The 13,458-nt window shown below is 37.8% G+C and overlaps 1 protein-coding gene across 1 annotated transcript in view; it reads right to left on the reverse strand.

Annotated features, from left to right (window-relative positions):
• Nucleotides 1–2,064: 2,064 nt before the first annotated feature.
• Nucleotides 2,065–13,458, reverse strand: part of mybbp1a (MYB binding protein (P160) 1a) — a 34,588-nt gene continuing 23,194 nt past the window's right edge. The window contains exons 20-27 of the mRNA XM_061740579.1: nucleotides 11,631–11,765; nucleotides 11,353–11,443; nucleotides 7,330–7,461; nucleotides 7,181–7,249; nucleotides 5,279–5,392; nucleotides 3,056–3,157; nucleotides 2,836–2,960; nucleotides 2,065–2,647 (exon numbers count right to left, since the gene is read on the reverse strand). Coding sequence (XP_061596563.1) covers nucleotides 2,302–2,647; nucleotides 2,836–2,960; nucleotides 3,056–3,157; nucleotides 5,279–5,392; nucleotides 7,181–7,249; nucleotides 7,330–7,461; nucleotides 11,353–11,443; nucleotides 11,631–11,765 — 1,114 coding nt within the window. The 3' untranslated portion in view covers nucleotides 2,065–2,301. The remainder of the gene's footprint in view (nucleotides 2,648–2,835; nucleotides 2,961–3,055; nucleotides 3,158–5,278; nucleotides 5,393–7,180; nucleotides 7,250–7,329; nucleotides 7,462–11,352; nucleotides 11,444–11,630; nucleotides 11,766–13,458) is intronic.

The raw sequence follows: 13,458 nt of genomic DNA on the forward strand, positions 1-13,458 counted from the left end.
AATTTTATAGGAAATATGCACTTTGTTTACACTCCGATTATGTAAAATATATTTCTTCAGGATCTTTTGACATTTCTCGGGTGTTTTTTTCAAATTATGAAAGATACTTTTAATATCATTTTACAAAGATAAACAGAAACAAGTATGTTTTTTTTATATTTCGCTTTTTTATAGGAAATTTAATTAAAAGCAAAATCTTTATTACATCCGAGAGTGTTTCTTTGTGATTTAGAGATTTTTCCAGTACAATTAAGTGTATTTATTTTTTTAAATTGGCGCGGATATTTACGCCAGTGTGCCAAAAAAGTCAGCACTTCTTTTTTAACTGTTTTACTTTGTCACTATCCTCGTATTCAAAACTGAAATTCTCCAAATAAATATCTTCTATCATCTTTTTTAGCAGTGATATTTTTCCTGCGAAAATATATAATAGTAGTTAGTTAATAAAAATAAACGACCGTCTAGAAAGAAATCGGCAAATGCATTCTAGAAAACTAAAAAAATGTTGAAAAGTGCTCTATTTGTGGAATAAAGATGGATTTGTAGAAGAAATATATTATCGGATATGCTGCGATTCATGGGAATTTTTTATGCCTTCCTTTTTAGTAAATTAACATTTCGTTTTTTTGCGTTGGAAACTTCTCGCGGGCCGTATGAAAACCTCTCTCGGGCCGCACATTTGACACCCCTGGCCTAGACTGTGGCTGCACACTTATGTGTAAACAAAATAATCTCAATGTCTTGATAACTGTGGTAAAACGGTCCAAAAACCTGGATTATGGCTCTCAAAGGGGAACCACACAGACTCATAAGAACCTTTACAATGTTATCTTCTTTACATAGTAAACAGTTGCGTCTGGCTGTATCAGTATTCCAGGGGGACCACGCTGTGCTGCCGTCATAGAAATCCATCACAAACAAAACTACAGCACACTCGAGAGCTGGTTGTGATATGTTAAGTGACAGGGGGGCGACGAGGGAATTAACTCAACACAGCTGCAGTGTATTCATAATTAGTCTCTACCTTTATTTAGGCAGTTTTTTTTTTTAATAGTTTCACAGGAAATTACAAAATCCAAAATATGAATCAGAAGACTTAAAAACACTTCCTTGTGACTGATGGGAGAATAAATGGTGTTTGGTGTGAGACAGATCCTGTGCCAACTTTTAAAATCAAATATATTTTTATGGAGACATTACACAACGTTGTAGTTGGTTTCAACTGAACAGGGGTCTGAATTTACTGTTTTGTTTGGTTGTCGCTGCTCTAGTCATTTCTATTTCGGCCATAAAACTTGTCATCGCTGCTTCAAAGTGCAGAAACAGAGTTAGAGACTCGAGTTAATACAGTGGGCCGTTTAGTAGTTAAATGCAGATAAAGACATTGCAGACTAAAGACGGATAGAAAATAAAAAGAAGTGACTATACAGCCAGAGATGCATCTTCACATTGAATACTATCTGGAGGATGTTTGAATATGCACATGTTTGCTGATTTCCAACTCATTTACTGTATCAACTTTAAAAGGTTTAAAAAAGGTGCTGATATCTTGCTCCCAAAATAGAAAACAACACAGAAAGCTTTTCTGAGTTAACATTAATCTGTCTGCAAGTTAATGGAACCTAAAAGAGTCCCTGCAAGAGTTAGGACAAGCTTGCACTTTTTTTTGTGTGCCTGAGATGAGTGTAACATGTTATCATGACTTTTAAGAGTTTGAATAAATGTACAGATTTGGATTTTGTGGAACTTCAATGGTTGAAAACCTACACATTTAAATGCAAAAGTGGGAAACCGAGTGTAAATATCTTAAAATTCAATGCATGACCTCGTCGTCCAAGTCTTTTTACATTCAAATTATTCCTGAGAATTTTTTTTTTTTTTTAAATCTATATTTTACTTGACATAATGAGCATTCTGTACTAACCACATCTCCAGAAAGGTTGCAAAGTTTTCGAAAATGCAAACCTTGTGTTCACATCCCGATGCTCATTTAGTCATTTGCTTTGTTTCACGTTTTTTTACCTCGTCCTGCGAAACAAAGCTTAGATTACTTCTGAGTTGATGGATGTTCAGGCAGAGAAATACATTTATTGTTGTAGACATTTTTCTAATCAACACTGGTCACATATTAGAAAAATAATCTCTGTTCCTTCCTTATGCAAGAAAAGTCTTCAATATGAACGCTGCCATCATGCTGAGGGAGAATCTATGTCAAAACCAAACAAAGTAAAAAAAAACATCTGAAAAAAAACACCATCTTTAAAAAGAACTTTCTTTGTGTCCATTTAAAGAGAGTCCTCTTTACATTTGCCCTCCTCCCTCTTTCAGCTTGAGCTTCTTCTTCTTCTTCTTTGCTGCTTTGCTGTCAGACTGTGTTTTGCTCTTCTTGGCAGGGTTGGGCTGTGAAGCCGGTGCGGCATCGGCGGGTCGTTTCTGTTTAGTCTTCTTGTCCTGTTTCTTTTTGGTTTGTCCTTTCTCCGCCCCTGGTTTGCTCGCTAACCAGGGCTTCTCGGCCGAGGCCGGCTCCAGGACGGGTTTGTTGCGCTTTTTACGTTTTTTGGTTTCTGGCAGGAAACCTTTCTTCTTCTTGAGGGCCGGTGCCGGCTCGGCCGCCTCCTTAGGCTTTTTCTTATCAACTTTGGGCTTCCTGGGAATGTGGAACATGCAAAAGGTTGCCATGAAAGGTTGTTTTTCAAAATAAAATGCGACGGGCGAAGCTGATGTAAAGTGCTGTTCAAAGAACTCATTCAATTCTTCATGATACAATACATTCCTAATCTGGTTTCTGCAGACCCACCAATTCATTTCATAAACGCAGACATCAAAAATACTCACGTCACTCCAAAGTGTTTCACCACAGCCCAGTAGGTGTCTTCTAGCTGGCCAATCTTCTTGAAAGTGACAACGCTGGGCATGGACTGCAGGGCGGCCTGGAGAGGCTCCAGGTCCACAGACAGTTTCTATACAAGCAGCACAAGAGCAGAGTGAGTCTGGACTGAAACCACACTGACTGTTCCTTCTTATGAATGCCTCTCCACACAATCAGCCCACAAACCTGGTAGCGAATGTGTTTGACCAAGAACTGGCAAAGCTGCAGGGCTTTCACCAACTTCTCTTTGGCCATTTTGCTCTCGCTTTCATCGACCTGCCCGAAAACCTGAAAGAAGATGACACACGTGCATCATTTCCACAACTGGCCTGACCTTTACTTCTAATTTGAGGCAAATCTCTTTAATAGTCTGGCATAAAAAGTATTAATAACACAGCTGTAGACAATTTAAGGCTTAATAGTTTGGATGAATTAATAAGTGATACTAAACGCTGACATCATTAAGCAAATCATAGATCTGCCAACATCTATATTACACACAGATGCTCCGGTCTTTTACCGGTTGTGACACATGACTAGACGATGCTAGTGCGCTTCAAATACTTTTATTGTGGCGATGACTAAAATATTTCAAGGTTGAGGCAGTGGTTGATCTTTATTTTGAAACACAAATGTTGACACCAATATTTCTGGGAACTAAACATGTTTCAAACTAGGGCTGGGGATCGATTCAAATGTCAAGAATCGATTCGATTCCGATTCTTAAGATTCAGAATCGATTATCAAGATTTGATCCGATTCCGATATTGATTTGGGTTAGTGATATTAAAACTGTTTTTTTGAGATGTTGCATGAGTTATATGACTGTAGTTATGCAAAATATTACTACTAGTGTTATATTGAGATTCAACAGCAAGTATTGGCAGCTAATGATGCTGTAAGGACCAATCAGCTCCCAGAATGCTGATAGAACTGCTTTCAGAAACATTGTGGGTCAGAATTACCAAACAGATCCAGGACAGAAAACAGAGACGGATGAAATCGGTTTTATTTTTTCCCACATTCCGTTTTTATTTGTTCCATTTTCGGTCTATTTTGGTTTTTAATTTTTGAGCATTTGGTTTTTAGGATTTTTTGCAAATGTAACCCCAAGACAGTATATAAAGTAATAAAATATAGACAATTTATGCAATTATAACTGAACACTTTAATGTTTTCATACCTTTAAACATATTTAAAGGCAAAAACATGGCACCAGTTATTCTCGTGTCCAACAAAACATTCCTTTTTTGGGGATAAACAAAAAAATAACCAAAAGTTGTAATGTAATGATGAAAAAAAAAAATGCATAAATAGATTAAAAAAAAAGAAAAAAAAAGGAAAAAAAATTCGATCTTTAGACATATGAATCGATTTTTAGGAATTAATATGAGAATCGATTTAGAATTGGGAAATCGATTTTTTCAACACAGGCCTAATTCAAACCTAGTTTAATATTGTTTTACACAATCCCGTCACTGCCTGTCCTCTACATGTTAATGACCTTGAGCGGAGCTTCAGAGTTTTACGATCATGATCTGCACGTGCCTCTTTCTATTCAGGCTCGCTTGGTCTGCTGGAGTCTGTCCCTGCTGTTTTGGGGGGAAAAGGCAGCAGAACACCCTGGACAGGTTTGCTTCAAATTCTGACAAATATATGCATAGGCACATCTATTATTAAGGAATCCGTTCTGGATAAACCAGTCTTATTACATGTTTAAAATAAATCCAAGAGAAATACTCCCATGAGTTGAGTTTTTTCTGGTTTTAGTTTGAGAGTAAAAGACGACAGCTGGAGTCTTTCGTGGAGATTTTGCAGAGACGTCTAATTAGACGTGTCTTCACCCTCTCCTCTTGAGAGGATATACGAAGGACAGAGTGGAGTGGTGGCTCTGATCATCATTTATCACTGCACTGCGTAATCCTATAAACTTCCAAGATTAATATAATTAAAACGCGAACAAGCCTGAAGCAAGCTGGTGTGTGAAAGTCTGCTCACGGTGGAAACGAGATGTGCAGCTACAACCTCCTGCACACGGAGGAACGAGTCTTTCAATCAGTTCCACATGGAGACGTTTGCACAATTTAACCAGAGGAAAGAAAAAACTAAAAAACTGTTGGTACATTAAGTAGAATAAATAAAATAAATAAATAAAATAAGTGGAAAACCAAAAAAGTATTTGAATGAAAAGGTTTTTTTCCACTTGAAATACATTTTTTATGGCCACTTGGAAGCAGCATCGTGTCAGCAACGCCTCATAAAGCTGAACGGACCGCTGCCTCCTTCGCCAGAATGAGCGTGTACAAGTTTGTCCGAGCATGTGCAACTTTTGGTGCAACTCAAACATGAAACCGACCAAATGTCCTGACTAGCATTTAGGGGATGGATCTCAGCGGTGCGTTCACTCACCGCCGCCAGCTGCTCCGTGACCTTCTCGCAGAGCTCCGTCCATGGAGCGCCGGCCATGAGCTGCTGGACCTCCCTGCTCTGCAGCCCCTTCAGCACCAGCACACACGCTTGACCCTGAACACACACAAACACAGATCCGTGAACAGGAGGCCTAACGACAGCAATGAAAGGCAAATTTGCAGTAAAATGATCCCACACAGCACTCAGCCTGACGCGAAGCAGGATGCAGGATATAAATTGTGGTAGTTTAGTGCACAATAATGACTTGATGTCTTTTCTATTGCTGCGAAAATGAGGTGTTGCTGCCTTTTTCCATGCTTTGGAGAATTTTCTTGCTTCTTTTAAAGGATATAACACTTTTATTTAAATAACTGAGAATGAATTTTTTTTTAAAGGAAGGAAAAGCAAGCAATATCATTATATAAAAGGTACATTTTGGAAGGATAATATTAGAAAGAGATTCTCATCACCTGCATCTGCAGCTAAAACTAGAAGTTTGAGAGGTTAGATCTTTTTATCGCAAATATTTGCGATTAATACTTGCGATACCTGAAATATTTAGGGTAAGAGTGAAATATTTGACTTCACTCTTACCTTTTTGTGAAACTCGTAAAAAAACCTGGCGTAACTTATGCCGTACGTCCATGACAGGTGGAGTGATATGATAAAAATGCAGCATATAGATTAAGAATGGAGCCGTGGAAAGAGATGTGGAATGGAAAACAGAATGATAAACGATCGTGTGATTTAATCAATTTAAGAAGAATTAGCTCAACCGTTGATGATACAATACAATCAGAGTTGGGTTTCGCAATTTTCCCAGAGCTGAATCCATAGTTTATCAAACTCTTCCACTTGTTTCAGTTGAGGAAAGTCATCGCAAGCAAAAAAAGAAATAGGACATAAAAAGAAAGAAAACTTCAAGAAGTGAAACAGCTTTGAAAGTAATAGAAGGTATGAAATGTTTGAAACAAGAAAAAGTGATAAATTACATACAGTTAAAAAAAAAAAGAGGAAAAAGATTTATCTTGCAAATGTGACATTATTGGACGACCTTTTAATTAAATTCTAACAAAAGGGGAGGTGTTAGTCTGTCTAAAAGCACCAAGGACTGGCCTTTCCAGTGTCCTGATGTCAACCCGATTAAAAATATGCTTTAAAATAAGAATGCGCCAAAGAAGTGAACCAATATAGTTAAAATTTTGCAACCTGAAAGGAAAAAGAATATCCAATGAGATTTCTGACAGGAGTTCGTTGAAGACGGCAAACATCTCATCAGATGGGAATCTTATCAGTTCTCTGTGTACATTTATGACCATATGTCAAATTTAACATTACATTCTATTCTATTCAAATCTTAATGATTTAATCTGTTAAAATATGTGCTGAAGTTTGAATTTTGTCCCTGATTAACTTCTAACTAAAAATACATTTTTCCTACAAATTAAAAGTACACAGCTGTTGGAGGGAATTGCAGGGATTTATCAACATGTATAAAAGACATTGATAAACAGTTTTTTCCCTTTTCCGAGATGCACATCTTTATTAGTATTAGAAGATAAGAGTCACAAAGAAGGTGACTTTGAGTTTTTATGGGATTTGTTGACAATGCCATAAATACAGAAGATCATTATCATTTAAGAGTGAGGGACCATATGGTGCAATAACTCAGGATGTTTAAAATCCAATCTTACCAACTTAACAGAAAACAAAAGAAATATATAACTTCATATAACTGAATTAATAATATTTATGTTGTGTTTTGCAATTTGGCCCATACCAATGGGACCTTAGGGAGCTGCTGTGTTGCCTTCATGACTGTTATCAAATTACATCAATTCTCACTTTTATTTCCTCTCATTTCCATCTCACGTTAGAAAAATAAATGAAATAAGATTTTACCCGTTGATGCTCTCGGACCCCGGATATCATGTGCTGCACGGCTGCATCCATCAGGTTCACACATAAAACCTGGACACAAAAACTCAAGTGTCAAGAACATTTCACCTGAACTCAAATCAGCTGTTTGAAATTTAGCCAATCGGACTCACAGGAAATCTGTCGAACAAGTCGGAGAACATCTTAGTGGTCAGAGGGCTTTTCCTCTTGGCCATGAAGGAGTTCAGAGCCTCTCTGAAGACGCTGGAGACCCGATCCACATCCACACTCCCCATGAACTTCAGCTGCGCACAAACACAAGGATCACACTTTATTCTGATGTCGTAGCAAGAACACACGATGCTCACTTTAACAAAGAACATTTGTAATAGTTATTCTACTTTTGACTTGTGTAAAAAAAAAAATACTAAAGGAACTTCGGGTCTGTTAGTTCTCTTGTGCTTTCACCGACATCATTTCTCTCTTTTATTTTTGTTTCTAGATGATTTTATTTTTAGTGTCAAGGTTAACTGTAATGATGAACAGACTTGTGATATGTTATAACCTTTAATCTAAATTTAATGTTATTTCAAAGATTATGACAGATGATTTGCACAATCTTTTTGGTAGATTATGGACATTTTTGTCCAATATAGTGAACAGGACTTGGACTGCTGACAACATTTCAAGAGGCTTTGACAATTACTTTACATCCTAAAATATTCATATTTGTAAGCGCGGTCTTTTATCTAGTTTGTCTGGTCTTGTATATGCCAACATTTATTGTTCTGTAATTAAAAATTAAGCATAAAACGTTCATGGAAACAGCGTAATCATGCAAAACGCTTTTAGAGGACTGTCTCAGAAAATTAGAATATTGTGATTTTCTGTAATGCAATTACAAAAACAAACATGTCATACATTCTGGATTCATTACAAATCACCTGAAATATTGCAAGCCTTTTATTATTTTAATACTGCTGATCATGGCTTAAAGCTTAAGAAAACTCAAATATCCTATCTCAAAAAATTTGAATATTCTGGGAATCTTAATCTGTAAGCCATAATCAGCAATAATAAAATAATAAAAGGCTTGCAATATTTCAGTTGATTTGTAATGAATCCAGAATGTATGACATTTTTTTTTTTTTTTTTTTTTAAATTGCATTACAGAAAATAAAGAACTTTATCACAATATTCTAATTTTCTGAGACAGTCCTGTACATTGTTTTGTTATCTTTTTCTGAAGACAAGTTAACTTTCATAGCAGACAAAGACAAACGAGTCACTTCTGACACTGCAACCCTGTTACTCGCATGACTGGTCGCCATAGCGACCAGCTGGTCAAAAACACAGGTCAAAACGTGCAGTGGTGAAAGTAAAATCAATGCAGCAAGGATTCTTGGAAGCCTCCTGTGATCTTTCTTATGTAAATGAAGACGTGTATTTGTTCAGAGCGAGGAGCTCTTTGTTCATTAAAGCCGTGCACCTGCCGAAACCGTGCACGGCTCAGTTTACTCATTACAAATCCTTCATGGAAGTGACATTTCAAAAAGGCCAGTAATACGCGTTCTAAGCTTTGAGGCACATTTCAGGAAAAAGCCGAACCACGGTGGGTTGCGTGTGCTGCTGTGGGCTGGATGTCTGCCAGGGGAAACGCCACTTGTTGATTCAGACAGTGCAGAGCATTTCCTCCTCTGTGATTTGCAAGGTGGTTGGCAAACGGCACTGTGGTGCAAAATTATTATCGCATTAACTTTAAAAGCCCCACCAGAAACCTTAGAAAGCTCAATCTATCAGCGCAGAGGTCTTGCTTGGAATCGCCTGACTAATGACGACAATGCACACTGGTCCGGTGCCTCGATGCCCCTTTCTTAATGTTCGAGTGGCAAAAACCAAAATGGAGACGGTAGACTCTCACTCAGATTGTCACCGCAAGCCAAATTGGTGACAATGTGCCCCAAATGTGCTCCTCTTTACTATAATAGCAGCCCTGCCGCTTAAGTAGGTCTGGTGAAAGTCTGAACGTTGCAGGAGGGGATGGGTGCAGCCTTCCAGAGCAAATGAGCAGGGAGAAATGTCTGGTTCCCAGGAAAAGCTTCACTCAGTAAAAAACCAGAGGATACTCTCATTTTAGAAAAGTAATGATGAATAGAAGATATAAAAAATACAAACTTCAACATGAGATGTGTGCCAAAAGGAGGCCAAGTTATCCAGGACACTTACTGACCCCAAAAAAGGAAAATGGAGGAGGGAACTTGGAGTTTGTCTGCTGTAAAGCTGAACACGATGTCAAAGAGGAAAAGCAGCAGTTCCATCTGATACCGAGTACAGGACTGTCTCAGAAAATTAGAATATTGTGATTTTCGGTAATGCAATTACAAAAACAAAAATGTTATACATTCTGGATTAGGCCTGTGTTGAAAAAAATCGATTTTCCGATTCTCATATTAATTCCTAAAGATCGATTTTTTTTTTCTCATCATTTTCGCCAGGTGAACTTTAATCCCAGTAGTCGGACACACAGTTTGTCATGACACTTCTGAAAAATGCCAGGTGCTTCATGGCAATATGTGTGGTGACAGAATAAATTAGATAAGCTAAAAATGATTTGTTTACTGCATGAACTGTTGCAATTTCTTTCTTTTTTGCACTTTAAATGGATATTGAAAGGCCTGTTTGAGTTATTTATTTCTTAGTTATTTCACAATAATTATTGTGAAATTATTATTGCACTAGTTATTTTACAGTCATATAATTCAGGCAACAGCTCAAAAAACATTTTAAATAACACTAAGCCAAATCAATATCGAATCGGATCGAATCATGATAATCGATTCTGAATATTAAAGGAGCTGTATGTAAGAGCAATAATAAAACGAATCATAAAATGACCCTGATATGTCAACAGACATTTAAAAATCATGTTCATTTAAAATACTTATGTCACTGACAACAGCACTCAAGCCAGGATATTCCAGTTTAAAAAGAGGAGTTGCAGCCCTCAACTGATGTTGATGTTGTCATTTTTTGTTTTGGCCTGAAGCTCCACCCTCCACCTATCTCCCAATCACCAAGTCAGTATTGTTTCTGAAGCTCCACCCTCCACCTATCTCCCAATCACCAAGTCAGTATTGTTTCTGAAGCTCCACCCTCCACCTATCTCCCAATCACCAAGTCAGTATTGTTTCTGAAGCTCCACCCTCCACCTATCTCCCAATCACCAAGTCAGTATTGTTTCTGAAGCTCCACCCTCCACCTATCTCCCAATCACCAAGTCAGTATTGTTTCTGAAGCTCCACCCTCCACCTATCTCCCAATCACCAAGTCAGTATTGTTTCTGAAGCTCCACCCTCCACCTATCTCCCAATCACCAAGTCAGTATTGTTTCTGAAGCTCCACCCTCCACCTATCTCCCAATCACCAAGTCAGTATTGTTTCGGCATCCGGGTTGCCAGCTCGGCTCTAATTATCGCAGCCATGGCAGCCTACGTTCCTGCTGCATTCTGCAGCCTACCTGGCAACCTCTGGTCGGGGGGAGGAGGGGGAGGGTACACGCCGCTCAACAATATTTTGAAAGTGACTGCAGTACCAGTTTTGAACATTTCTTACAGACGGCTCCTTTAAGAATCGGAATCGAATCTTGACATTTGAATAGATACCCAGGCCTATTCTGGATTCATTACAAATCAACTGAAATAGTGCAAGCCTTTTATTATTTTAATATTGCTGATCATGGCTTACAGCTTAAGAAAACTCAAATATCCTATCTCAAAAAATTAGAATATTCTGGGAATCTTAATCTTAAACTGTAAGCCATAATCAGCAATATTAAAATAAAAGGCTTGCAATATTTCAGTTGATTTGTAATGAATCCAGAATGTATGACATTTTTGTTTTTTTAATTGCATTACAGAAAATAAAGAACTTTACCACAATATTCTAATTTTCTGAGAGAGTCCTGTACATATTTAATAACCATCTATAAGGTTAGGAACCTTGGATCCTAACAGCAAAAAGCAAAGCATGACTTTTGTTTATAATTTGTTTTAAGTCAAAATCCAGAATGGGCTCATAGTTGTTTTTTTTTATATTCCCAAGTGTCCAAAGACGTGAACGCAGCACGGCCCTCAGCGAGGAGGTTGGGAGAAGCAACATCATCAAACAGTGAATACATTCAGAGTGTGTAAACATACGTGGCTTGTTGCGGCTCCGTGAGCCGTCTGCGTCTCTTTGGTCTCGGCGGGAAGCGCTCCTCGCAGCACTTTCACCACGTACAAAGACGCACTAAAGGAAAGCACAACATCAGCAGCACGCGGTCAGTTCACACCTTGAAGAGCGGAATCTGCTTTTTGTCCGTATCAGCGGCCTCGCTTCCCCGCAGGGAGTCATTAGTCAAACATGCACGTATACTGTATGTGTTTGAGACAGAGTTCAGCATCATTTGCTATTCAGCTCCGTCATCAAATCCTACCTGAAGTAGTAGAGGCCCACGGAGGAGTCGGGCAGCTTCTGGGTTTTGGTTACTAGTTTCTCCAGCAGGTCATGCAGCTCCCCCTGTCTGTCGCCAGCAGTCCTGCAGTAAACCTTGGACCTACACAACTGGTTCCTGGCAGAGAAAAACATCACACCCAAGGTCAAAATTACTGAAATTATTAATATTGATGATGATATAGAGTCAAAAATGTTTTGGATACAGGTAGGAATCACTCATTAAAGGCAGGGTAAGTGATTTTTGGATGGTCATGTCTGTTGAAATTTGAAACAGCAGCCAAAAAGGAGGACCAGAATCAAGGGAAATAAGTAGGCCTGTGTTGAAAAAAATTGATTTCCCAATTCTAAATTGATTCTCATATAAATTCCTAAAAATCGATTATTATGTCTAAAGATAGATTTTTTTAAATTTTTTTCATCATTTTCGCCAGGTGAACTTTAATCCCAGTAGTCGGACACACAGTTTGTCATGAAAATGCCAGGTGCTTCATGGCAATATGTGTGCGTGGTGACAGAATAAATTAGATAAGCTAAAATGATTTGTTTACTGCATGAACTGTTGCCATTTCTTTCTTTTTTGCACTTTAAATGGATATTGAAAGGCCTGTTTGAGTTATTTATTTCTTAGTTATTTCACAATAATTATTGTGAAATTATTATTTCACTAGTTATTTTACAGTCATATAATTCAGGCAAAAGCTCAAAAAACATTTTAAATAACACTAAGCCAAATCAATATCGAATCGGATCATGATAATCGATTCTGAATATTAAGAATCGGAATCTTGACATTTGAATCGATACCCAGGCCCTAGAAATAGAAATTAGCACACAAAAAAAATCTATTTTCTGTGCTCAAGAGGATGTTTGGATATCTGAAGTGATCATCAATCAAGACCTTAAACACACAACTTTTTTCCCTTCGTTTAGGTCCGCCCAAGCCTGAAAATATGCCAAGATACTGTAACATCACAGCTCTAATCTGGAGAAGAATCCATCCATCTTCCACCCTGCTGCATTTACAGCTCAGAAATGTGCAGAACAAAGCTGCAACAGAGTTTGAAACAGAGGAGGGGAGGAGCGGCGCGGCATATGTGGCAAAATATTGCCCAATTACAGTCACTTTGAAACTCAGCGGACTAAATTATCTCACTTTTAAAGGTCTCTGTTCTGGCTACCTGCGTCCTTCAGGGGTGATTTCAACATCCTTTTACTAGTTTATAAAACCCTTAATGGTTTTTGTCCTACTTATCTGTCAGAGTTCCTTACATTTTATGATCTTCCTCAGTCTTTCGGGGTTTCTGCTGTCACAGTGAAGCCACTGGCTACTTTTATTAATTCTTTATTCATGTATTTATTTTAAATGCATTTATTCATTTATCTTTTTTTATATTTTAATCATTCATTTACCTATTTAATTACTAATACTCTAATTTTAGGACGTAGCAGCTTATCCAACATATGGATTTTAATTATCCTTCAGTGTTTTCTGAAAGACTAAAGACAGACTTCCCTGCTTCGTTATTATTTTGTTGCCGTGTGTGTGATTGTGTTAATGTGTTGTGGTGTTTGAAGTTGGGAGATTTTTTTTTTTTTTATTGTTTATGTGCTTTTGTAATTCTGTAAACTACTTTGTCTGAAAAGTGCTATACGAATAAAGTTGGACTGATTGATTGATTGTGGGTTGAAGCAGAAGGCTGTTGTTCTGCATCCCTGTGGTATTTCTACTAAAGCACGGTGCAGGACCTTCACTAACACGCCTGGGAAATCACCAGGATTTAAAGATAATATAAATCACTGAAGGAAGC

Source organism: Cololabis saira, chromosome 14, assembly GCF_033807715.1.
Source record: "Cololabis saira isolate AMF1-May2022 chromosome 14, fColSai1.1, whole genome shotgun sequence".
Taxonomy (NCBI): Eukaryota; Metazoa; Chordata; class Actinopteri; order Beloniformes; family Belonidae; genus Cololabis; species Cololabis saira.